Source organism: Andrographis paniculata, unplaced genomic scaffold (genome assembly GCF_009805555.1).
Source record: "Andrographis paniculata isolate CXL003 unplaced genomic scaffold, ASM980555v1 Contig79END, whole genome shotgun sequence".
Taxonomy (NCBI): domain Eukaryota; kingdom Viridiplantae; phylum Streptophyta; class Magnoliopsida; order Lamiales; family Acanthaceae; genus Andrographis; species Andrographis paniculata.
The window spans coordinates 2,105,336-2,127,290 of record NW_026137616.1 but is presented as its reverse complement, the minus strand read 5'-3'; the positions used below and the strand labels follow the sequence as shown (position 1 = coordinate 2,127,290).

The window sequence follows — 21,955 nt, the reverse complement described above, 5'->3', positions numbered from 1 at the left end:
CCTTAATTATGAGGGCAACTTAAAAGACGTATGTTTCCCGCTCGGCACCTAGCCTAGCCTAGCCTACCCTCGGCTCGCCTCCCATACATTGTGAGCGTTCAAATCCTGTCATTCACAGTATTTCGTACTTCCTTTTCCCACATCGCTGTTCATTTTCCCCGCCTCCATTCTCTCTGGTTTGCCTTCCTCTGACGAAGCTAGCCCGGGAGCAAGGAGCGGAAAAAGGTCGTACGGTGCCTCAAACTTCGTGGTAACTGGTTATAGTCCCACATTTTTCGGATATTGAGCGAGCGGTTGAATTTCGTGGGTAAGGTTTGATCGGTTGTTTTTGTTGGTGGTTTTGGAACTGTTTGTTTGCTCTTTTTTTTTTTTTTTTTTAAATATATGTAGATGAAGTGCTTGGGGAAGATTTTTTTCTTGCTTGATTAATGCTCTGCGAAGTTTTTGGTTTAATATTTTTGGGCTTTAGGGTTTGAACTTGAAGAGGTACGATGGCGGATAACGAAGTGAAGAGCGAAACTGTGGCAGATTCTCCTACCTCTGTGCTCGAGGACGAGGTACAGCTACAGCAAGTTTAGCTTCTTTTTTTTTTTTTTTAGTATTTTCTCTGAAAAGACAAATCTCACTGCAGACCCTTTTTTTGGGCGTTTTTGTAACACGATCTTTACTTTTGAATAATTGACGGCTCTTCCGGGGAAAATGGAGAACCATTTTTGCTGTGTTATGACACTACATCTTTTGCCAATTGAGCTATTCTCATTGGTTATTTCTAATGTAGATTGCTGTTTGCCGTTTGCTGATATTATTTTTCATTTCTATATTTCTCTTGTGATTTTGTGATGAAGAATTGCAAGGAGAACATTAATGTTGAATCAGAGGTATGTAAAGAAAAGAATCTTAAGGAAGAGCCGCTGATGGAAGAGGAGGAGACAGCAGATGAGCCAAAGGAAGAACCTCATTTGAGTGATATTCAGTTCCGTAAACTGGATGAACTTTTAACACAGACTCAACTTTTCTCGGAGTTTCTGCTAGAAAAGATGGATGATATTACAAAGGTTTCTTTCAATGTTGAAGCATTGAGTCTTTTGGAATGATATAGTAGTAGCTAATGTAATCTGTTTTCAATCTCTTAGAGTCGGTTGGAGGATGACACGAAACCCACTACAGGAGGCAAGAAAGGTAGAGGTTCCAAACGAAAGGCCGGTTCAAGTTACAATGATGTAAGTGTGTTGATCTTTACTTCTTATCTTTTTGTAGTTTCGAGTAATTGAATTTTGATTACCCTAATTGCCTATTGATGTAATGTCTCAATGTGTGCTGTTATGCTTTATCGAATCTGAACATTTCTGTCCTTATTGAAACATCTTGTATCCATTTGTAGAGGAAAGCCAAAAGAGCTGTTGCAGCCATGCTCACCAGATCCAAAGACGGTGATTCTGTAGAAGATTCTGCTCTTACAGCTGAAGAGAAAGATGAGAAAGAGCAAGCTGAACTGGTACCCTTGTTGACTGGTGGGAAGTTGAAGTCATACCAAATTAAAGGTGTAAAATGGATGATCTCGTTGTGGCAGAATGGACTGAATGGAATTCTTGCTGATCAAATGGGTCTTGGAAAAACAATTCAAACCATTGCATTCCTTGCCCATCTAAAAGGAAATGGATTGCATGGTCCTTATTTGATTATTGCGCCACTTTCCACACTATCAAATTGGGTGAATGAAATACGCAGGTATATATCTTGATATATATTTGGTATTTGTGTTGGTGAAAGACTTTTCTTTCAATTTGCTTTCTCTGCATATAATAATATGACTGTGACACAGGATAACTGTTCATTTCCATTTTTCTAGGTTTGTGCCATCTATGGATGTTGTCTTATACCATGGAGATAAGACAGAAAGGGAAGAAATTATAAGAAAGCACATGCCTCGGACTATAGGTCCTAAGTTCCCAATTGTCCTTACTTCTTATGAAGTGGCTCTAAGGGATGCAAAACGAACATTGAGGCACTACAGCTGGAAGTACTTGGTAGTTGATGAGGTATACTTGTGTGTTCACGTTATACCTACTTTTGAGAATCGATTGCTATATTTATATGATGCAATACACTACAGGGACACAGGTTAAAGAACTCTAAATGTAAATTGGTGAAAGAACTGAAATTCATACCGGTGGAGAACAAGCTTCTCTTGACTGGAACACCTCTGCAAAACAACTTAGCGGAGCTATGGTCGTTGCTGAATTTCATTCTTCCTGATATATTTTCCTCTCATGAAGAGTTCGAATCATGGTAATAAGCTTCTTTCTGTTAAAACTTTCATTCGTTATTTTACCTTCAAATCCGTGTTTCAGATACTCCATCAACATTGAATCAATTTGATAAAATTAGTTTCTTTAATACTGACAATAATTCCAAAGATGTTTTAATTGACTTGCATGGTTGGAGATATTAGTTTTATTCTACTCTGTATAGTGGTAGTAATCAATTTCATTGCAAATCAGAGTGTTGCATTGTGGCTGAAAAGATGAAAATGAAAATGCAGCACTGTGTTGAATTTCTCTGAAACTTATATAGATATGCTTTTTATCTGAGCTATAAGTAGTGTCAATATTGATTGTACTAAATATAAAGCTATTATTTTCCATATATGTGTGTTGCATCTTCCAGGTTCAACTTTTCAGGAAGGTCCACTAGTGAAGACCTAAAGGAAGAAATAGAAGAGAAAAGAAAGGCGCAGGTGTGCATCTGACCATGAATTGAATTTTTTGTGTTTATTTTCATACTTAAAAGCTTTCATTATTTGCAGGTTGTGGCCAAACTCCATGCTATTTTGCGTCCATTTCTTTTACGTAGAATGAAAGAAGATGTGGAACAGTTGCTTCCTCGGAAGAAAGAGATTATTCTCTATGCTACAATGACTACCTGCCAAAAAGATTTCCAGGATCATCTCATTAATAGAACATTGGAAGGTCACCTCAGAGAGAAGACACAGTTTGGTAATGATGATTCAACTTGACTTTATGTTTATCATTGTTAAACTTAATTAATGTTTAGGTTTTGAATAAATAATTCAGAATAAAGGATGAGTGGCTTGGCTTGGTTATTTAGAATACATCTAACAATGATCTAAGATATTATTTTTTCGTAATTTGTGATTGATGCACTGTTGCCTAGGTATAAATGAAAAGAACGCCTTCAATTACATGAATTTAATCAAAACTAATTAGGTGTGTTGTTACAATCTTCTACTTGTGGTATTTAATCTTTCGTGATTCTTAGAATTACTTGAATATAATGACACCATGAATTGGTGGATGAACAGGATATTTTCTAATTTCAGAGTTTGGTATAAATTTTTTGCCAGAACTGTCTTGTTCTTACACCATGTTATGTAAATAGCAAATTTACATTGGCTTGTGTTACTCTTGTTGTGGTGATATATATATATATTGTCAAAGTAACTTGAATCTCAATAAACTTTTATTTTGTAATATGGTATCTTTTCATCTTTTTATTTATTTATAGCATGTTTTCTGTGCCTCTGTTTTTGTATGTCTTTGATGCTATCTGCAGTGCTGTTAGCTAACTAGTCTAGTTTCATCAAAGTGATACCAAGACAATTGACCTGAATGAGTGATTTTATTGATTTGCAGCCTATGGCATGAAAGGGAAGCTCAATAATTTGATGATTCAGCTTAGAAAGAACTGCAACCATCCTGACTTGTTGGAGTCTGTATTTGATGGTTCCTGTATGTTTATACTTTTGAAAATAATTTAAATTTTAACACCATTCTTCCCAAGGATCTAATTCAATCCTTATTCTGGCAGATACTTATCCTCCTGTAGAACAGATAGTGGAGCAGTGTGGCAAGTTTCGGCTCTTGGACAGATTATTGTCCAAATTATTTGCCCTCAAGCACAAAGTATTTCAAGCTTGTTTCTTTTGTTGTGTGGAGATAAACACGAGAGTTTGAATTTTTGTTTTGTTTGATTTTTCATATGGACTTTTGTTTTGGAATGACAGGTTTTGATATTTTCTCAATGGTGTAAGATCTTGGACATAATGGATTACTATTTCAGCGAAAAAGGTTTTGAAGTCTGCAGAATTGATGGCAATGTTAAATTGGAAGATCGAAGGAGACAAGTATTGTTGTTTCCACTGTCTTTATATTCTATCATTCAATTCTTTATTGTTTGTTTCTCTTTTTTCTTCTTGTGGGAAGCATCTTTAATAATTGCTAGTTTCTTTATTTTTTGTGCTCTTGTTTCACTTTTCTTGTAAATTTTCTCAGGCGATACTGTTTTTCGGATGAGAAATAGTTGTTTGTCCTCTGGTTGCATTCACATTCACATTAGTCTTGGACTCTTAGTTGGTTGTTTTTGGCTCCATGCACTGTTCTCACTATTTCTGTTCATGAGTTATATCTGGCAAGCATGGCTGAAATCACTAATTAAATGTTTTTAGCACTATTTCTATGAATTACAATCAAATTCTTGTGATGCCTGAGTTACCAAATGATTGATTTGGATCACACTTTTTTTTTTTTTTTTCAAAAAAAAATTTGGATTAATTGATTATCGATTAGTATTGACCTACAGCTAAGCTAAATAATCATAACCTCTTATTGATGGTGAACTGGTTATTGTTTTACTTTGGTGAAACCACAGATTGAGGAATTCAATGACGTGGACAGTAATGTTCGAATCTTTCTCCTAAGCACCAGGGCAGGAGGTCTGGGTATTAATCTCACTGCAGCGGATACCTGCATTTTATACGACAGTGATTGGGTACCTAATTCGACATTCTTACCATCATCACTTAGCAACTTCTTGGAGCACATTGTATCTATGTATATTTCTGGGTAGGCTTGTGAATCTTTTTATAAGAGGAATTAAGGAAGTTGCAATTGCATTCCAGAATCCCCAGATGGATTTACAGGCAATGGATCGATGCCACAGAATCGGTCAAACAAAACCTGTTCATGTATATCGACTGGCCACTGCTCAATCTATTGAGGTATTCAATGTTCTTCTCACCTTTCCCTCCTCCATTTGCTGTCATCAATGGCAAAAGTCATATTTTAAATTTTTCTAGGGTCGAATTCTGAGAAGAGCTTTTAGCAAGTTGAAGTTGGAACACGTGGTGATTGGGAAGGGACAGTTCAAGCAGGAAAGATCCAAGTCTGATGGAACAGATGTCATGACTGTTAGTATACATCAAAATTGTTATTCCCTTGCATTGTATTAGACCCAAGCCCGCCATAAATGTCATATTTGCGTGTATATATGTCAATATTTTGCTGTCATTGTGCTCTTATTTTAGGAAGAGGAACTGCTGGCTCTTCTTCAAGACGATAAAGATGAAGAGGATAAATGGATTCAGACAGACATTAGCGATGAAGATCTAGACAAAGTTCTTGACCGTAGCGATCTGGTTAATCTAACAGAAGACCAGAAGGCAGCCAAGACGAAACCAAATGTTGTTCCTCAAAAGGGACCTGGTTGGGAGGTGGTGATCCCGACTGCAACCGGAGGAATGCTGTCCACTCTAAACAGCTAATATGTCTGGTTCTTGCAATGCTGCGCTCGACTCAACCCGACTCCCTGCCTTATAGATGAAGGTCAAATTGTTTTGTAATCTTTGCCCCCAACATTTTCCCTCTCAATTTTCATTAATACCTTGGGAGCAATGCATCAAACTCTACCTCAGCAGATGCTGGAATTTCGTAATAGGTAGCTTGAAGTTGATCGATGATGCGACGGCGAGCCGGAAGTCATTTTGAAACCGCCGGTTCTTGTAGTTGATCAAACTGTTTTGATGATGGAAACCCAGTTTGCAATGCTGTTTTGAGTTCTTGATCTGATGAGTTCATGCTACGTTCGAATATGTTGGTTTTGTTTTATAAAACAGGTAGTAACGAAAAATAGTAAATTAGAATAGCCTTGCATTGGGAGTTTCATTTATTTGGAAATGATGCCTAATATTCTGTTCTATTAATATAAATATAATCCATTTAATAAAAAACGAAAAAAAAAAAAAAAAGAATTCTAAACAGAGAAGCAAGCCTTTTCGGAAACACGGCTGAGCCGGTGGCAACGTGGCTTAGCCGGCTACGGCTTGCGTCGTGGCTGGAAATTTGTCTGCGCGTTCAATCCTCCGCCATTACCTTTCATCAGCGTTATAATTATTACTATATGCTTTTTTAATTATAATAAATAATAATAATATTTTAAATTACATATACACAGAAGTTTCAGTCTCATGCAAAACTAACTTGTAAATTAATTTCATTGGTTCGTACTGAATAAATAAATTTACCCAAGGCATTAAAGTAATGCACGTGTTCATACATGTCTGTGTATGTATATATATATACACAGATGGTGTGTCTTCAGCAGAATCGTTTCTTTTCTGCACGACCGTCAGTGCCTCTCCCTCAATCCATCGACGAAGCTCACGCGGATCAGTCCAGCCGTAGATCACCGTCGCTGCACGTACACGAAGAGGCGTAGAGATGTGGAGGTGCTTGTCGCGAGGCCTGCGCATTCCTTCCAACTATTCGCGCTCTGCTGACTCCCACTCCCTTCGCCGCTTGTTCTCAACTCGATCGGTTCGTCTTTTTCTATTTTTGTGATGTTTTGATCCATGGTTAGGTTTCGTGTGTTGGAGCTGATTTTCTGATTTTCAGTTTTTTTCTTTTTTTTTTGGGTGGATTTGAGTTTAGCTTGTTGCTGGATGAGTCGGGGTTCGGGATATGGTTAGGTGATTATTTTCGTTTGTGTTTGATTGTTTTGGTTATTGTTTTTCTATAGGCTGGATCGTATACAGTGGTGGATCATACTTACGATGCATTGGTGGTGGGTGCTGGAGGCGCGGGTCTCAGGGCCGCGATAGGGTTGTCGGAGCATGGATTCAATACAGCTTGCATTACCAAGCTATTTCCTACTCGTTCTCATACCGTTGCCGCGCAGGTAATTTTTGGTTCTTTTTAGCTTCATACATCTATATTTCTGTGATCACTTGTTTGTTCTGGTGCAAGATTTGTCCTTGATAATTGTTTTCCTTTTGGTTCTACTTAATAAAGTCTACAGGTGTTATTTCTTCGATTTCTTCTGTTGATTTTCTTGTATCTATCACTTAGGTGAGAGTATATAACGATCTGCGTAGCATATGGATAAGTTTTGTACTGGTCTATTTTTCATGTATTTATTCCCTAGAAAAATCGCCTCCATGACTCATTTAAATATAAAACATCACGTCCTAGCATCCTACTACTGCTCTTACGGACAAAAACATCAAAACAAAAACAAAAACACAAAAGATCACACCCAGAATGTGATTCTTTGAATCTATTTTGTGCAGCTTAAATCTATTTTTTAATTTCATCAGGTGGATCATTTGCTTTTTTTTCTCTTTCTAGTCTTCCCTGTTTAGTACCAAGATATTTTAACAATTGAATTTGTATACAAACCGAGGTACAGTCAACTATTTTTAATGACCTGAGGACCTAATTCTCATTAACATTATTCATTACTATTAGAAATCACTTCATGTATCGACTCAAAGAGTTTTATTTTTGCTTTCAAAACCTGTAAGGTATCTGAGCACATTGAAAGGTGTGGCAAATTTTAAGAATAGCATTGTTAATTTGATTATGTATGTATTAGAGACATTTCCTCCAGAATGTTCACTTTCACTTTCCACCAGATGTAGTTTAGAATAATTGATTCAAATCCGAATACAATAAATTAAAACAGTTTGTGGACCTGCATTTGATGGAATGATTTGATTGCCAAGCTCAAGTGCATTCTCAATTAAAACCTTCGATATTAATGCAACCCAGCGGATCCCTATATATCTGGTTAAATGCTGCTATTTTATCTGATTTTCAACTATAATCATTAACGTGTTGTGTTGGTTATGACAATAAGTTGTGATATTTGTAATTTTCTGATGGGTGTCATCTTAGTAACAAATTTTTTGCTGTTTTTCCAATGCAGGGGGGGATAAATGCTGCACTTGGAAATATGACAGAGGATGATTGGAGGTGGCATATGTATGATACAGTAAAGGGTAGCGATTGGCTAGGTAAAGTAGTTCAAATATATGACACTTTATGTGGTTTTAGTTTGCATGCCTGTGTCTGTGTGTCATGCTTTGCTTATGAAATCAATCTGCATGGTTCTGCAACAGATGAAAAATGGCAACTGATCTATTTCTGAAGTAAATTGTTTTGACTATTCTTCGGGCATACTAGCATTAAAAGAATATTTCAAGTACAATTGTTGATAGTTAATTATGTAGTTTTGTATCCCAGCTTCAGTATCTATTTGTTACTGTTAGTGTTATTGTTATTTGTTCTGATGCAGTTTCTCATTAACACAAAAATGCTCAATTGGTGTTGAAATTCACTTCAAATACATTGTAGGGTTTCATTTCGGTTTTATTATATTGGGTGTCGATATTGTGTTTGTACAGGGGATCAAGATGCCATTCAATACATGTGTAGAGAAGCCCCCAAAGCAGTTATAGAACTTGAAAATTATGGTTTACCATTCTCCCGGACTGATGAGGGTAAGATATACCAACGTGCATTTGGTGGTCAAAGCTTAGATTTTGGAAAAGGTACGCGATTCAGCATGGAAACCAAAAGTCCTTTGTTTGTGACATTATCATTACTATTGTTAGATATTACTATTATTACCATTATTTTGATGAGATAATATACTTCTATAGGTGGACAAGCATACCGTTGTGCTTGTGCTGCTGATCGAACTGGACACGCGTTATTGCACACTCTGTATGGTCAGGCTATGAAGCATAATACACAATTTTTTGTGGAATACTTCGCTCTTGATTTAATCATGGGAAATGATGGTAGGTTTTCCTAGCCCTTTCTCCTCTATATGCATTTTGCGTCCACTCATTAAACAGTTTCTTCCATGCTACACAATAATGGACTCGATATCTCTCGCAATCAGGATTTTTAATGTAGTCTCAAGTTATTTTCTGTTAATTATATGGGATACTGGATACTGCAAGAAAAATGTACTCCCAACCAACATTTCTCACCTGTAATATGGTCAACTTGTTGTTACTTCTTGATATACAGATAAGATGGCATATACAATATGCTAACTAAGCTGTGTGTGTTGGTTGATGTCAGGTAGCTGTCAAGGTGTTATTGCCTTAAATATGGAAGATGGCACTTTACATCGTTTCCGTGCTGCTTCAACAATTCTTGCTACTGGGGTAATCATCTGTCTTGAAGGATATTCTGTATTAAACATAGTTGTGAAATCCTCACTCTGTGCAACATATGTTGCTTGTTTTGGCTTATCTTACAGGGTTATGGTAGAGCATACTTTTCTGCAACTTCTGCTCACACTTGCACTGGTGATGGCAATGCCATGGTGGCACGTGCAGGGCTTCCTCTTGAGGTACTCTCAGTTAGTTTACATCATAAACTTGGGATTGAATATCCAGTACTTAGATCATGTTAATTCTTCTTGCAGGATCTTGAGTTTGTACAATTCCATCCAACAGGCATATATGGTGCTGGATGTCTCATTACAGAAGGTTTACTTATTTGACCTTCATTTAATATTCAGTTTCTATTTTCTTCCCTCAGCTCTTAGCTTCGTTTATTTTCATTGTCATCTTGCCAGGATCCCGTGGTGAAGGTGGAATTCTAAGAAATAGTGAGGGTGAAAGATTCATGGAACGATATGCCCCAACCGCAAAGGATCTTGCGTCTAGAGATGTTGTATCAAGATCTATGACCATGGAGATTCGAGAAGGGCGTGGTGTTGGTAAGTTTTGTTAACAATGAGGCAGATGCAATTGGGTCAGAGTTTTGATTATGAACTAGTTAACACATGTCGGCATCCACATCAACTCATTATGACGACCAATTACTTAATTCTCTTGGTTTATAAAAGTAGAGTTTTTTGGAAAAGCTTGCCTTACACTTCTTAACAGAACACTGTTAATCTTGTGTTGGTCATCTGATAGTCTTAATGAAATATCCCTTCTAGGGATGCTTTCTTTTCACTACCTAATTCCTTACGAATTTTATAAAGTAGTGGTTCTCATGTGTGTGCGTATGCTCCCACATAATGATCCCAGATTTTGGGTTGAGGGCTGTTACTTAGACTGTGGTTTTTGGTACCTGCATCATTGGCATTGGTCGCTTCTTGTACTGTCTGTCGCCTCTATCCTTTCTATTTCAAAATTTTGATTCTTGGATGGATGGATGAATAGAACGTGTGAGAATTGGACGGTGTTATGTTGGAAGCAAGCATTCATAGTTTTGATTGCGAATATCAGAAATATTGCAATCTGCACAAGATATTGCCTACCATTATGTGCAAGTAGACATGCTATGGTGAAAATCTTTTGCATTGGGAGCAATTTTATCTGCCGAGCTGTTTGTCACGTGTACTTTTCTCGCCAGTATTTTTAAAAAAACAAAGTTCCTGGTTAATAAGTAAACATGATATATTCATTGAAGTGATCGGATACTGATTCAAACCCTTGTTTCATGTGCTGAATTTTTGGCTTTCATCAGGACCCATGAAAGATCACATCTACCTCCACTTGAACCATTTACCTCCTGAGGTCCTCAAGGAGAGACTTCCCGGCATTTCTGAAACTGCAGCAATTTTTGCTGGTGTTGATGTAACCAAGGAGCCTATTCCAGTTTTGCCAACTGTGCATTACAACATGGGTGGAATTCCCACAAATTACCATGGAGAGGTAACCTGAAAGCACATATTTTACAAATTGTATATTATAGACTTATGGATTTCTTTCTCTCTCTCTCGTACACTCTGTAAATATATATTGTATTTATTGTTGTTAAGGTGGTTACCATAAAAAATGATGATCCTGATACTGTGGTGCCTGGACTATTCGCTGCTGGAGAAGCTGCTTGTGCGTCTGTTCATGGTGCCAACAGACTGGGAGCCAATTCACTTCTTGACATTGTTGTCTTTGGGAGGGCTTGTGCAAACAGAGTTGCAGAGATCCACAGGCCAGGTAAGCAGCCGGCATTTTTTTAACATTAGTAATGATTGGATAGCATACCGTCCAAATTGGAGATATATTTGCATGTTATATTTCAGGAGAGAAACAAAAATCGCTGGAAAAGGATGCGGGAGAGAGAACCATTGCTTGGTTGGACAAACTTCGAAATTCAAACGGCTCCCTTCCAACAGCAGACATCCGATTGAACATGCAGCGGGTAATGCAAAACAACGCTGCTGTATTTCGAACGCAGGAAACACTGGAGGAAGGTACTGACATTAGATCTTCCCTGTCTTTGTTCTTGTCTGCTTTTTCCAGCCTATCCAACAATATATTGCTGCATCTTTATATGGCTTTTTGGTTAATCTTATTAAGGTTGCCAGTTGATCGACAAAACCTGGGAAAGTTTCCATGATGTCAAATTGTTGGACAGGAGTATGATATGGTATCTTCATCAACAAGATCCCTGTTTTTCAATCATTGTGTGAATGCCAATGCAGTCGGTTCGACTTAATCCCTTGTTTTATAAAATTTCAGGAACACAGATTTGATAGAGACAATCGAGTTAGAGAACCTTCTAATTAATGCATGTATCACAATGCACTCTGCTGAAGCTAGGAAAGAAAGTAGAGGAGCTCATGCACGCGAAGATTTCACGGTTAGTTCCAAATCCATTTCCATTTCCATTTCCATTTCCATGATCATCTACTTTTGGCTGCTCAACCACTTCTGACCCCTTTCGGTTTCTTGATGTTGGTTTTTGCAGAAACGAGATGATGCAAAGTGGATGAAACACACACTAGGGTATGTGATTGATTTAGTAAAAACAATTATGCAATGTAGTTGACGGATAACTAAAATGATTAGTGCACTGCAGGTACTGGGAAGAGGAGAAGGTTCGGCTAGATTACAGGCCAGTTCATATGAACACACTCGACGACGAAGTTGAATCGTTCCCTCCCAAGGCTAGAGTATACTAAATCACTAGTTACTACGGCTCTTGTGTTTCCTCTTAAGGTTCGATTGATTATTGAGGATGCAATAAGTTATAATACTCTAGTATTTAATAGCAAAGGGCAAAGGGTTTGGTGATAAGCATGAGTGAGTTTGCTGTGCTGCTGATATGATTTGATCTGATGATGATACAAACTAAAGTGTGAATAACTAGAAGAAGCAAACGAGCAACTCCTCATTGTTACTCATTTTCATCTCAGAATGAAGGACAAAAGGCAACAGTTTTTATTCTCTTAGGGTACAGGTTTTGTTTGTTCGGAGTTTGAATTTTGGATTGAGATTTTGAATGGTAAAATATTTGAATATGAATAACTGTATGATATAAAAAATTAAAAATAGGTGTTTGATTTTATATTTGTGAATAGTAAAATTCACACCAATCCTTCAAACAAACACACATCCTAATATATTCAGCAATTTAGTTAGGGTGTGTACGCTCTGAAGGATTTTGGTAAAAAAATTTATCATTTATTCAATTTTTTTTCTTTAAATACATCAAATTAAATACTTATTTTTTATTTTTTATATTATAAAAAAATATATATATACATTCAAAAAATCAACATCGATTTATTTCTATATTTTGATATTAGACTTGTTCGAGTCAAAAATAAATAAACATTAATTTACCCTTCATAAAATAAACTTAAAAAAATACAATAAGAATAATAATAATAATAATAATTATTATTATTATTATAAATATTCTTATACATTATATAAATATTAATTTTGCTAACAATCAATCAATCAATAATAATAATAATAATAATAATAAATGTTTCGAAGTGCAAACATAATTTATGTTTTAGAACAACATGCTAATTCATAAATACAGTTTTCATTTATCGAATATTTTTGTAGTCTTTCACTTCCATTATTTTATGAATATAATCTTTTCAAAATTAAAAACTATATAATTGTCAAAATGCTATTTATTTACTTAGGGTTAGGGGGTTGCTCACTGGAGATTTAGTTATGAAACTAATTAAAAAGGCTAAACTGTGGACCAAATTCTCCGTACTTTTAAAATTGCGTCAAACTCCTCGTTGTTTTATAAATTTTGTGCATTCAAACTGCAAATATATTTATTTTTTTTATATTTACCCTCAAAAAATAATAAATATACTCAAAAATAATTATTTTTTCAGATTTTAAGAGTTTATTTTTACTATTTTTTAGGCTAAATATATAAAAAAATAAATTTATTTGTAATTTTAGGAGTTTAGAAATTGAGATTTTAAAATTTATTCGCAGTTTGAGCTCATTTAAAACAAATACCGTTGAATAAGGATTGCTGAAGGGGTTAGACGCAAAGTTTATGAAATCACGAGAAAATTTGACACAATTTTAAAAATATAGAGAATTTGATGCAATTTAGCGAATTAAAAATTTGTCACACCTAAATAGTCCATTTCCAATTTGATGCAAATGGCTAAAATATGATTGGCTTTATATTCTCTGTGCTCCCAACCAAGCATTTCACTTTTACCACACTAAACCTAAACAATATTTCACATATATATATATATATTTTCTTCTTATACAAATTTATTTATCGATAAAATATTATTTTTTGACTCTACTTCAAAAGGTAAATAATACACTTTACATAAAATTGATAAAAAATAATAAGTTATTATGATTATATTTATTTGCACTACAGGTCATCTATTTTAACACATACTCCTTTTTAATAGATTAAAAAAATTACAATTCAATTCTCTTTTAAGATGGGTTAACAAGTTGAATTCTTGATGACTAATAATTTTGTACTTTTCTTAATTTAAATTTTTATCTAAACATTTAATATGATATTATATTTCGATAAAAAAAAAATAATAATACAATAATAATTGCATATTGGAGGTACTAAAAATAATATCAAAAGTATATAGAAGCTGATATGCACCCTACCAAACGAGGTTAAAAATTTGAATAAAAGATTAAGGCTGTGGTCGTTCAAGCCAAAAATACTATACATATTTCTCTAAAAATATTATCTAACGAATATATATTATTTAACAAAAAAAGTTTTCAATAACAAAACATGATTTATATATTATCTGCGTATTCTTACGATTGAAATAGAGAATTTCAGTTTTATATTATAATATATAGAATTGATGTGATATTTCATAATCTAACACATAGAATTTCAGTTTTATATTTAAATAGTTATATAATATGATATAAATTAGAATTAATGTGATGTTATATTTACTTTGATATTTTTGAGAAATTTTTTTGTAGGAATAGTATAAAAATCCCACAAACAAACACAATTAACACAGAGAAGCTAAACTAACGGAAGCATGCATGCATATCTTGACGGCGAAGGATAGAACTCTAGACAGAGAAGGATCCACGTGGCGGGTATTGAGCAGCATGAGCTACACGTGTCCTCCACAACACCAAATCCTCCTTCCTCATCCCCCATTATTTATAATGTGCATGTGTTCATCGGATCATCAAATTAAATTGCAGAAGAAGACACAGATAGAGAGAAAGATAGATCTAGAACTATATAGTACCAGTAATTAAATAAATATTAGCAGTAATGGCGGCTAGTGTTGGTCCTCCTACGTTTGCATACACAATAGTGTACGTGAAGGACGTCGCCAAGTCCGTCTCCTTCTACGCCAACGCCTTCGGCTACAAACTCCGCCGCATCGACAACTCCCGCAGGTCTATTGAATTAATTAATTAATTAATTGTTATTATCATCTGATTGATGATCTGATGTGATCAGATGGGGGGAGCTGGAGAGCGGCGCCACCACCATAGCCTTCACGCCGCGGGAGCAGCGCGAAACCGACGAGCTGACCGGGAAAGTCCGGACGCCGGAGAGGAACACCGTCGAGGTGTGCTTCGACTACGCCGATGTCGACGCCGCCTACAAGAGGGCGTTGGACAACGGCGCCGAGGCGGTCAGCCCGCCGGAGGACAAGGAATGGGGCCAGAGAGTCGGCTACGTCCGAGACATCGACGGCATCGTCGTCAGAATGGGAACCCATCTCCCATCATAATCCATCTATGAATTTCAATTTAATAGACAAATGGTAGCAGAGACATGCTTGTCTGTCGACGATCATTATCGTTTGTGGATAAATAAATGAATTAATGATCTATTTTCTTAATACTTTGATCCTTTTAGGTAAGATAAGATAATTATTCTGTGAATTTTGCACATCTCACTTGATCATAGGCTTAGGTATAATCATTCTGCACATCTCACATCTCATGTAATACCAGTCTTAGGTCTCAAGCTCAAGTCTCACATCACTTGTTCGTCGTGTAAGATGATCATTCCGTGAGTTCTGGACATCTCATGTGATATTAGAATCATAGGTGTCAAGCTCGAGTCTCGCCTGTTCTTGTCGCATATCTCCACTGCATCGGAGAGGACAATTAAGGATGTTTTATCTTAAAAGCGTTTACGTGAGACGGTCATCCGACAATCAAGAAAACAGGTTTATCCAACAATCAAGAAAAGAGAACAGGCAGCATTGCATTCTCTAAACAAGCAGCATCATCAATTGAATTGGCAGCACAGCAGAGATGGCTATATTACTTATTTACTTATTGATGAGATTGTAAATGAGCTGAGGTGAGTCTCTCTATTTGGATCGCTTTCCCTCCTTTTTCTTGATAACTTCATCAACATACATTATCCCTTTCCCTTTGTAAACTTCCGGCGGCTTACAGCTTCGGACAGCCGCCGCGAATTGATGTGTCCTGTCCTTATCAATCCCTGTGCAGCAAATCACGTGCAGAACACACGCACGGCAGGAGGCACCGTCAGCTCTACCTCATGGCTGTAACCCAGTTTCAGGTACAGAAGCTTTCCTCCACCTTCAGCCCTGGCCTTGAACCCAACTCCAACAATCTTCAGAAAACGGAACAACTTGGCTTCCATTACCAACTATCTCACACACAGCATCAAATAGCTGAGATATATCAATCTTCAATCAAGAAAATATCGAATTTGCATCACAAGGAAAATCCAGTCTAATAACAAACAATATACCTACTATCATATAGTTAAAGTCTTTATATAATCCAGCTAATTGTGGACTTAGATTTTTCACAAATTTAATCTAATTTATTTCCTCAAACTATGATCTTAAAAGAGACAGGACGCTAGTACTTGAGGGTATGATATCTTCAAACCTTCTACCACAGAATCACAAGCAAGAGAAAGTCGGGCTCATGATCCCTCTGACATTAATGACCGCCCTAAGCTATGGGATTTGTTTCAGTTTCTTAAATTTCCCAAAAATCACAGTATCAATCTCCTAATTTTGAATTAAAAAAAAAAAGCTGTCACCAAGTTGCCACAACATATGCGACCAAGAAATTGAATGTTTTTAACCTCAAGCAATCCTCCGTTGCATTAACTAACAATGGAATCTTACTGTTCTCGGTCCCATCTCTGCACCAATACATCCCACACAGCTTTTTCAAGCTTAAATTCTTCCCAGTTAACAAGAATTATCGAGTTCCAATTGCAATATTCAGACTACTCACTGAAACCCCATCTCTCTTTTTCACACAAGCATTTTGTCGAACAGGTGGTGGCAAGTCATTACGGACCAAATGGTGCACAGTTACCTACTGGGACAATTAAAAAAATGAAAAAGCCCTAACTTTCTGAGCAATCTTAACAGAAATTACCACCATGAAAAAACATCGGCGAGCACAACAGTAGAATTGCAACAAAGATTAAAATAGAGATGCATAAACCTCCAAAGAGAAACATTTAGGATTGCCAAACGTACCCGAGAACGAACCTCTCAATGAATTAAGGGAGATGATTGGTGAATCTGAGAGAATCACGCTTCCATTCCCCAAATTGAAATGGTGCCAAAACTTCGCTAGTAATCGATCCTTGAATTGACACCCTCGAGTTAGGGTGTAGAGACCACCTATGACTAATGAACTATTACACGCTTATGTGTGTCAACTGATAAAAAATTGTTAGATGGAATAATAATAATAGTAATAATGGTTTGATTTGGAATTGAAATTGAAATTAAATTTGTAATTTAACTAGTATTTTAATATTATAATTTTTATATAAAATAAAAATAAATACACCCTAAATCTTTATAATGCAAAAAATTTAAATTATTGCATTAGGATATTACAAATCAGTATCCTCCTCGGCATTATCATCAGATATTACATTTTCTTTTAGGTTGCGGACAAAAGGAGTTTTGGGCAGAAAATATTGCTGCTGAGCAGCCTCCGTTCCGCGATGCAGTTGTTTAACCTTCATGGCTTTTGATGTTAATTGCCGAAGATCCGAATACTCTTGCAGTGCAAGCCTCATAACATCTGCAACAGTGCTCTCCGACGATGAAGTATAAAATCTCTCGTAGAAAGCTTTTTCCTACTCGACCCACGTACATATCGAATTGGGACATGGTGCGGCGTACTGTTGAATTTGAATATACTTCACGTTGGAAAAATGTGGGATTTCTCACTGAGGCGAAGGATCACTCCACTTATCACCAATTGGTTTTAGGTTGAAAGTCGGGTCACTTCTTAACATAGTATCATTGAGTTTGGATCCTGAATGGATTTTCGAGATTATCATCTCGAGTGAGAGTGTTGAATATATATCCTCATTGAAAAAAATGTGGGATCTCCTCTAAGCTTATAAGGGTGAAGGGTCACCCCAATTGGTTTTAGATTGAAAGTCTGAATCATTTTTTAACACATATCAGCTCAATGCGGGACTTTTCAAATATAAACACACCGCTGCATTGCGCCAAAACCTATCGGAAACATCGCAGTTTGAGGAATCAGAGTATGAGCAACCACTATGGCCGAGGGAGATGTGTACCCGTACAGTCCATGTACAAAGACGCCCATGGGACTGTAGGCCTGCCCTAAACCCCATACGCAGGCATAAAGCCAGCAGAGTACCATGGAGGAACCATGTCATATCTTGGAAAATACGTCGGATGCAATAGTGGTACTCAACCGGCCCAATTTGTCGCTAAATTTTTCTCGGAAACCAATTGCGGTTGTGGCACTGATGATGTAGAATGCAACAGGTGGTGGCTGAGGGTAGATTGTCATGACAGGTGGAAAAATAACCTGCTGAGCTGCTGGAGCAGCTATCGAGCTAGGTAGCGACATCGTTGGAAAGAACACTCATTTGTTGTCAATGAATAAGTGGTTCTTTTGCCGATGTGTGTGTCATTTTGCGCCGCCGGCAGGTGGTCGCCAACATGCTCTTTCAATCCATGGCCGTCCTTGGAGTTCATTGGATCGCTCAATATTTTTAAAGGCATGTGTTAAAATGATGAATAATATTTATGTGTTATGTGTTGCTAGTTATTTTTTCTATCGAATGGGTTGCGGTAGGACTATCGCGACTTGAGCCTAAAGATTATTAAGGCCGACATTATTATTGCCCCAGAAGTTTGTTTGTGATGATAGTGGACCCAAAATTGAGACAGTGTAATAGATTGATGAAACATCTATGGAAGGAATCTAAATTAGTTATAACTAATTTAGTAGTTGAACAAATTAGATTGTTAAGGGTATATTATGGTAGTTTTTAGTAGAGTATTGAGTGAGAAAAATCAAACATTGAGGATGAGGAATTTGGAGGAAAGATTGAGTATGGGAAATCATCAAGAAATGAGTAGATAGATTTCTTGAGTGTGTAGTTCGATAGTATCCACACATCCTGTGCAGTTCAATCTTGGTTATCGTTTCGTTGTGCTTCTATTGTTCTTTGTCACTAGTATGTTCATAAGCAGTTCAATCGTCTAATGAATAACCAATATTGATTTTTTAAGTTTGTTGCTACTGTGTGTAAGTCAATCGTTTTTCAGGGCCAACATTGTGCTTCAACAATAACTATTTGATGTTTGTATTGTTATAATGTGTTAATCGAAGAGCCTCAATCAACATCATAATAAGTGCAGTTTTTAAATATAACAACTTAAAGAATACAATTGCTTGAAAATAAGATATTCTTTCCGTCTCACTTCAAAGTATTTTTCTTTTATTTTTTATCATTTTTGTCTGTTCCACTTCAAGTATCAATTTTCTATTTTTAAAAAAAAAGTGATTATACATTAATACTAAAATATCCTTAATTATTATATTACAAACTTACCATTACATAGACAATTATTTTATACATAAAATCAAAATGCAAAAATATTAAAAATTCTTACACATTTTCTTTAACTAATAAAATATTTTAGTATTATTTTATTTTAAAATATTGAAAAATTAACCCTTCTTTGATTGGATTCTCATTCCGTCTTTGTTTATAAGCCCATCAAGCTATTATATATTTATGTGGTAATTTTAAAATATATACTTACATAACTTTTAGTTCAAATTCATCTAAACCAACAATCAACAACTCTTTTTTTTTTAAACAAATGAAAATTGGTAAATGATTTTTTTATTTTTTTTTTCGTTTTCCTATCAAATCAGAATTATCTAATAAATCAAATTGGTGTATTTGAATCCCAAAACCTTGTCGGCCTACTGTAATTCACCTTATTTGGAAATACCTTTTTAAGTAAGGTGAAATAATATTCTCCGTCTGTCCCGGTGGAAGATTGTCGTTTACTCTTTTTTTCACGTAGATTTTTAAATATTAGTATTATAATGGGTTGTAACGAAAAAGATGAAAATGCCTCTAGTAGTATTGTGTAATATAAAAGTAACGACATTTGTGTAATATAGTGTAAGTTGGAAGGGTATTTATTATGTTAGCTAGGTAGTACAATTACTAAATTACGAAATAATAACTTTGTTTTGGAACAGACGAAAATGAAAAATGACAACCTTTGACGAAGGGAGTATATAGAGTAAGAAGGATTTGAAAAAAAGAAAGAAAAATATGAGATAATTTAATTTTTATTTTTATTCATTCAAAAATTCAGTCAACCAGCGTGGCCAATAATAATGCAAAATATGTACATATATATGTGCTTTAAGCTATCTTTTTTGTATTCAATTACTCCTTACATATATATATATATATATATATATATTTATATTTATATGATAGTTCATTGGTTGGTGTGATATGTATATCCTTGCATGTAAATATATGTATATGTTCAATATTCTAGAAGACCACAGCCAAAAAAGATAACTAAAGGTAAGAAAGAAAGATTATATTTATATATATATATATATATCGAATTGAAGAAGAAAGAAAGAAAAAAATTGAAATGAATTAAGGTACACTACATTCAAATCATCGAGACAAGGGAAATTATTAAAAGAGAAGAAGCAAATTAATTAAAGTCTATCCTCCTATAGCTATATATAGGAAGACCGATCGAGGCACAATTTAATTTGAACCTTACAATTACCACCTTACACAAATTAAATCAAAATCATATTTTAATTTATTATTATTATTATTATTATACGATCAATACAATAAAATGCAATTAATATAATTAGCTAATTAAGGCATCAACGATAGATATTACTATATTAAGTTTAAGTACATATGATCGATATACGGGTGGCAAATAAAAAGCAAAAATCCTGTCAAGAACGACGTCGTTTTGCTGCCACTGATATGGACCAATCACCAATCCAACCCCCCCTCTCTCTCTCTCTCTCTCTCTCTCTCTCTCTCTCTATATCTATATATATATAATAGTATATGTATTTGTAGAGTGAGAAAAGAGGTAGGTAGAGAAGTGGGAGAGTGGGATGGATTGATTCTTGAGAAATTAATTAATTAATTAATTAATTAAAATTCCAGATGTGATATGCGATCCCTTGTTGCTTTTGAGGAATGTTTATTCTTTTTTTTTCTTCTTTAATGGGTTTTGGGGCTAATTCAATACTGTTTGTTCTTTTCGTGACTTGTGACTTGTGGACGTGTAGTGTATTGTATTGTATTGTAGTAATCAATAATACCCACATATATATATATATTTAATATTTATGTATGGTATAAATATAATGAGACCAATAATTAAATGAACAATTATATATTATTAATTGAGAGGGATAGAAACAAGAATTGGGAATGGTATTTGCATGCATGCATGCATGGGGGAGGGGGAGGGCCCAATGAAATCCCACGTGGCACGTGCATTAATAATGCCAATCATTGAACCTTTTTTGGGCTTTTAACAATATCTCATTATTTTATTTCATTTATTTTTAAGTTTTGGGGAAAATAATAATAATATTAATTAATTGATAATAAGATCTTATCGTCTTATGACACTAGTGTCATATGTCTATCTGGAAATGATGATTATTCCTTACATGTACAAATGATGGGACGATATCTAGCTTTATAAATGTGTCGTTACTTTACATTATTTTTGGATTTGGTATTTTATTAATTAAATACTATACACGTCGTAGATATATGTATCTATATATGATGCTCTGACCTACAGATACGCATCATTATTAGGGCGGTCTCGAACTTTATGAGCTCTTGAGTGAAAATAAATTATAAATTCTATAAACACTTTAAAATAAATTTTCAAAATAATATCACTTATTGGCGTCGAATGGGGAAATGTTGAATGTGATCGTAGTCTGGACAATGTTAATTTGAGAAAAAAAGATGAAAGACAGTCTGTTCAAATTTTCGAAAAGCGAAAAGGATTGAAGGAGGATGAAAGAGATAAGAGATAAGGTGATGGAGGTTTGGTCTCAGTTGGTGGGCACAATACGATAAAGGTGTGAGGTAAAGAAGTGTAAACGATGATTAAACTTGAAAAGATAGAGTAAAACCTGATTAGGAAGAAAGAGATAGAAAAAATATAGTATATAAATATAATTAGAATTTAAAATTTAATTTTTAAAATTAAATAGGATAATTATGAATGAAGAAAAAAAAAACTAAAAGTAAAAATGTAATTTTAAAATTTAATAATAATAATA

General features: G+C 35.1%; 3 protein-coding genes and 1 pseudogene across 4 annotated transcripts; 3 read left to right on the top strand and 1 right to left on the bottom strand.

Moving 5' to 3' along the window:
• The first annotated feature begins 59 nt into the window (after positions 1-59).
• On the top strand, positions 60-5,972 carry LOC127240311 (ATP-dependent DNA helicase DDM1). Of its 2 annotated transcripts, XR_007836323.1 has the most exons (17): positions 60-307; positions 470-557; positions 846-1,055; positions 1,134-1,220; positions 1,382-1,728; positions 1,850-2,039; positions 2,114-2,289; positions 2,668-2,737; positions 2,807-2,996; positions 3,654-3,749; positions 3,829-3,923; positions 4,025-4,144; positions 4,669-4,788; positions 4,919-5,017; positions 5,096-5,206; positions 5,324-5,621; positions 5,734-5,972. XR_007836323.1 is itself a non-coding variant. In XM_051258912.1 (16 exons), exons 2-16 carry the CDS (start codon positions 492-494, stop codon positions 5,558-5,560), a joined length of 2,214 nt encoding a protein of 737 aa, XP_051114869.1. In that variant the 5' UTR covers positions 60-307; positions 470-491; the 3' UTR covers positions 5,561-5,972. The 2 variants fall into 2 exon arrangements, 1 of the variants encoding a protein (XP_051114869.1); XM_051258912.1 differs by having other exon boundaries at positions 5,324-5,972.
• Positions 5,973-6,391: 419 nt separating this feature from the next.
• LOC127240313 (succinate dehydrogenase [ubiquinone] flavoprotein subunit 1, mitochondrial) lies at positions 6,392-12,341 on the top strand. Its single transcript, XM_051258915.1, has 16 exons — positions 6,392-6,611; positions 6,814-6,972; positions 8,002-8,089; positions 8,480-8,626; positions 8,738-8,882; positions 9,172-9,253; positions 9,349-9,441; positions 9,517-9,580; positions 9,670-9,813; positions 10,572-10,759; positions 10,867-11,041; positions 11,128-11,298; positions 11,405-11,474; positions 11,567-11,687; positions 11,796-11,833; positions 11,907-12,341. The coding sequence occupies exons 1-16, from the start codon at positions 6,516-6,518 to the stop codon at positions 12,007-12,009; spliced, it is 1,884 nt and encodes a 627-aa protein (XP_051114872.1). The 5' UTR covers positions 6,392-6,515; the 3' UTR covers positions 12,010-12,341.
• A 2,162-nt stretch (positions 12,342-14,503) lies between these two features.
• LOC127240326 (uncharacterized) lies at positions 14,504-15,183 on the top strand. The gene is made up of 2 exons (XM_051258936.1): positions 14,504-14,731; positions 14,796-15,183. The coding sequence occupies exons 1-2, from the start codon at positions 14,604-14,606 to the stop codon at positions 15,070-15,072; spliced, it is 405 nt and encodes a 134-aa protein (XP_051114893.1). The 5' UTR covers positions 14,504-14,603; the 3' UTR covers positions 15,073-15,183.
• A 320-nt stretch (positions 15,184-15,503) lies between these two features.
• Positions 15,504-17,034, bottom strand: LOC127240327 (60S ribosomal protein L6, mitochondrial-like; annotated as a pseudogene).
• Positions 17,035-21,955: the final 4,921 nt, after the last annotated feature.

What these genes read in the sequence shown, in the direction of transcription:
- LOC127240311 (XM_051258912.1), top strand. Translation starts at nt 492, where the DNA reads ATGGCGGATAACGAAGTGAAGAGCGAAACTGTGGCAGATTCTCCTACC. An exon ending in CATGAAGAGTTCGAATCATG is followed by an intron (nt 2,290 to 2,667) that starts GTAATAAGCTTC and finishes TGCATCTTCCAG; the next exon opens with GTTCAACTTTTCAGGAAGGT. An exon ending in AAGAGAAAAGAAAGGCGCAG is followed by an intron (nt 2,738 to 2,806) that starts GTGTGCATCTGA and finishes CATTATTTGCAG; the next exon opens with GTTGTGGCCAAACTCCATGC.
- LOC127240313 (XM_051258915.1), top strand. Translation starts at nt 6,516, where the DNA reads ATGTGGAGGTGCTTGTCGCGAGGCCTGCGCATTCCTTCCAACTATTCG. An exon ending in GCTTGTTCTCAACTCGATCG is followed by an intron (nt 6,612 to 6,813) that starts GTTCGTCTTTTT and finishes GTTTTTCTATAG; the next exon opens with GCTGGATCGTATACAGTGGT. An exon ending in AAGCTTAGATTTTGGAAAAG is followed by an intron (nt 8,627 to 8,737) that starts GTACGCGATTCA and finishes ATACTTCTATAG; the next exon opens with GTGGACAAGCATACCGTTGT.
- LOC127240326 (XM_051258936.1), top strand. Translation starts at nt 14,604, where the DNA reads ATGGCGGCTAGTGTTGGTCCTCCTACGTTTGCATACACAATAGTGTAC. An exon ending in CGCATCGACAACTCCCGCAG is followed by an intron (nt 14,732 to 14,795) that starts GTCTATTGAATT and finishes TGATGTGATCAG; the next exon opens with ATGGGGGGAGCTGGAGAGCG.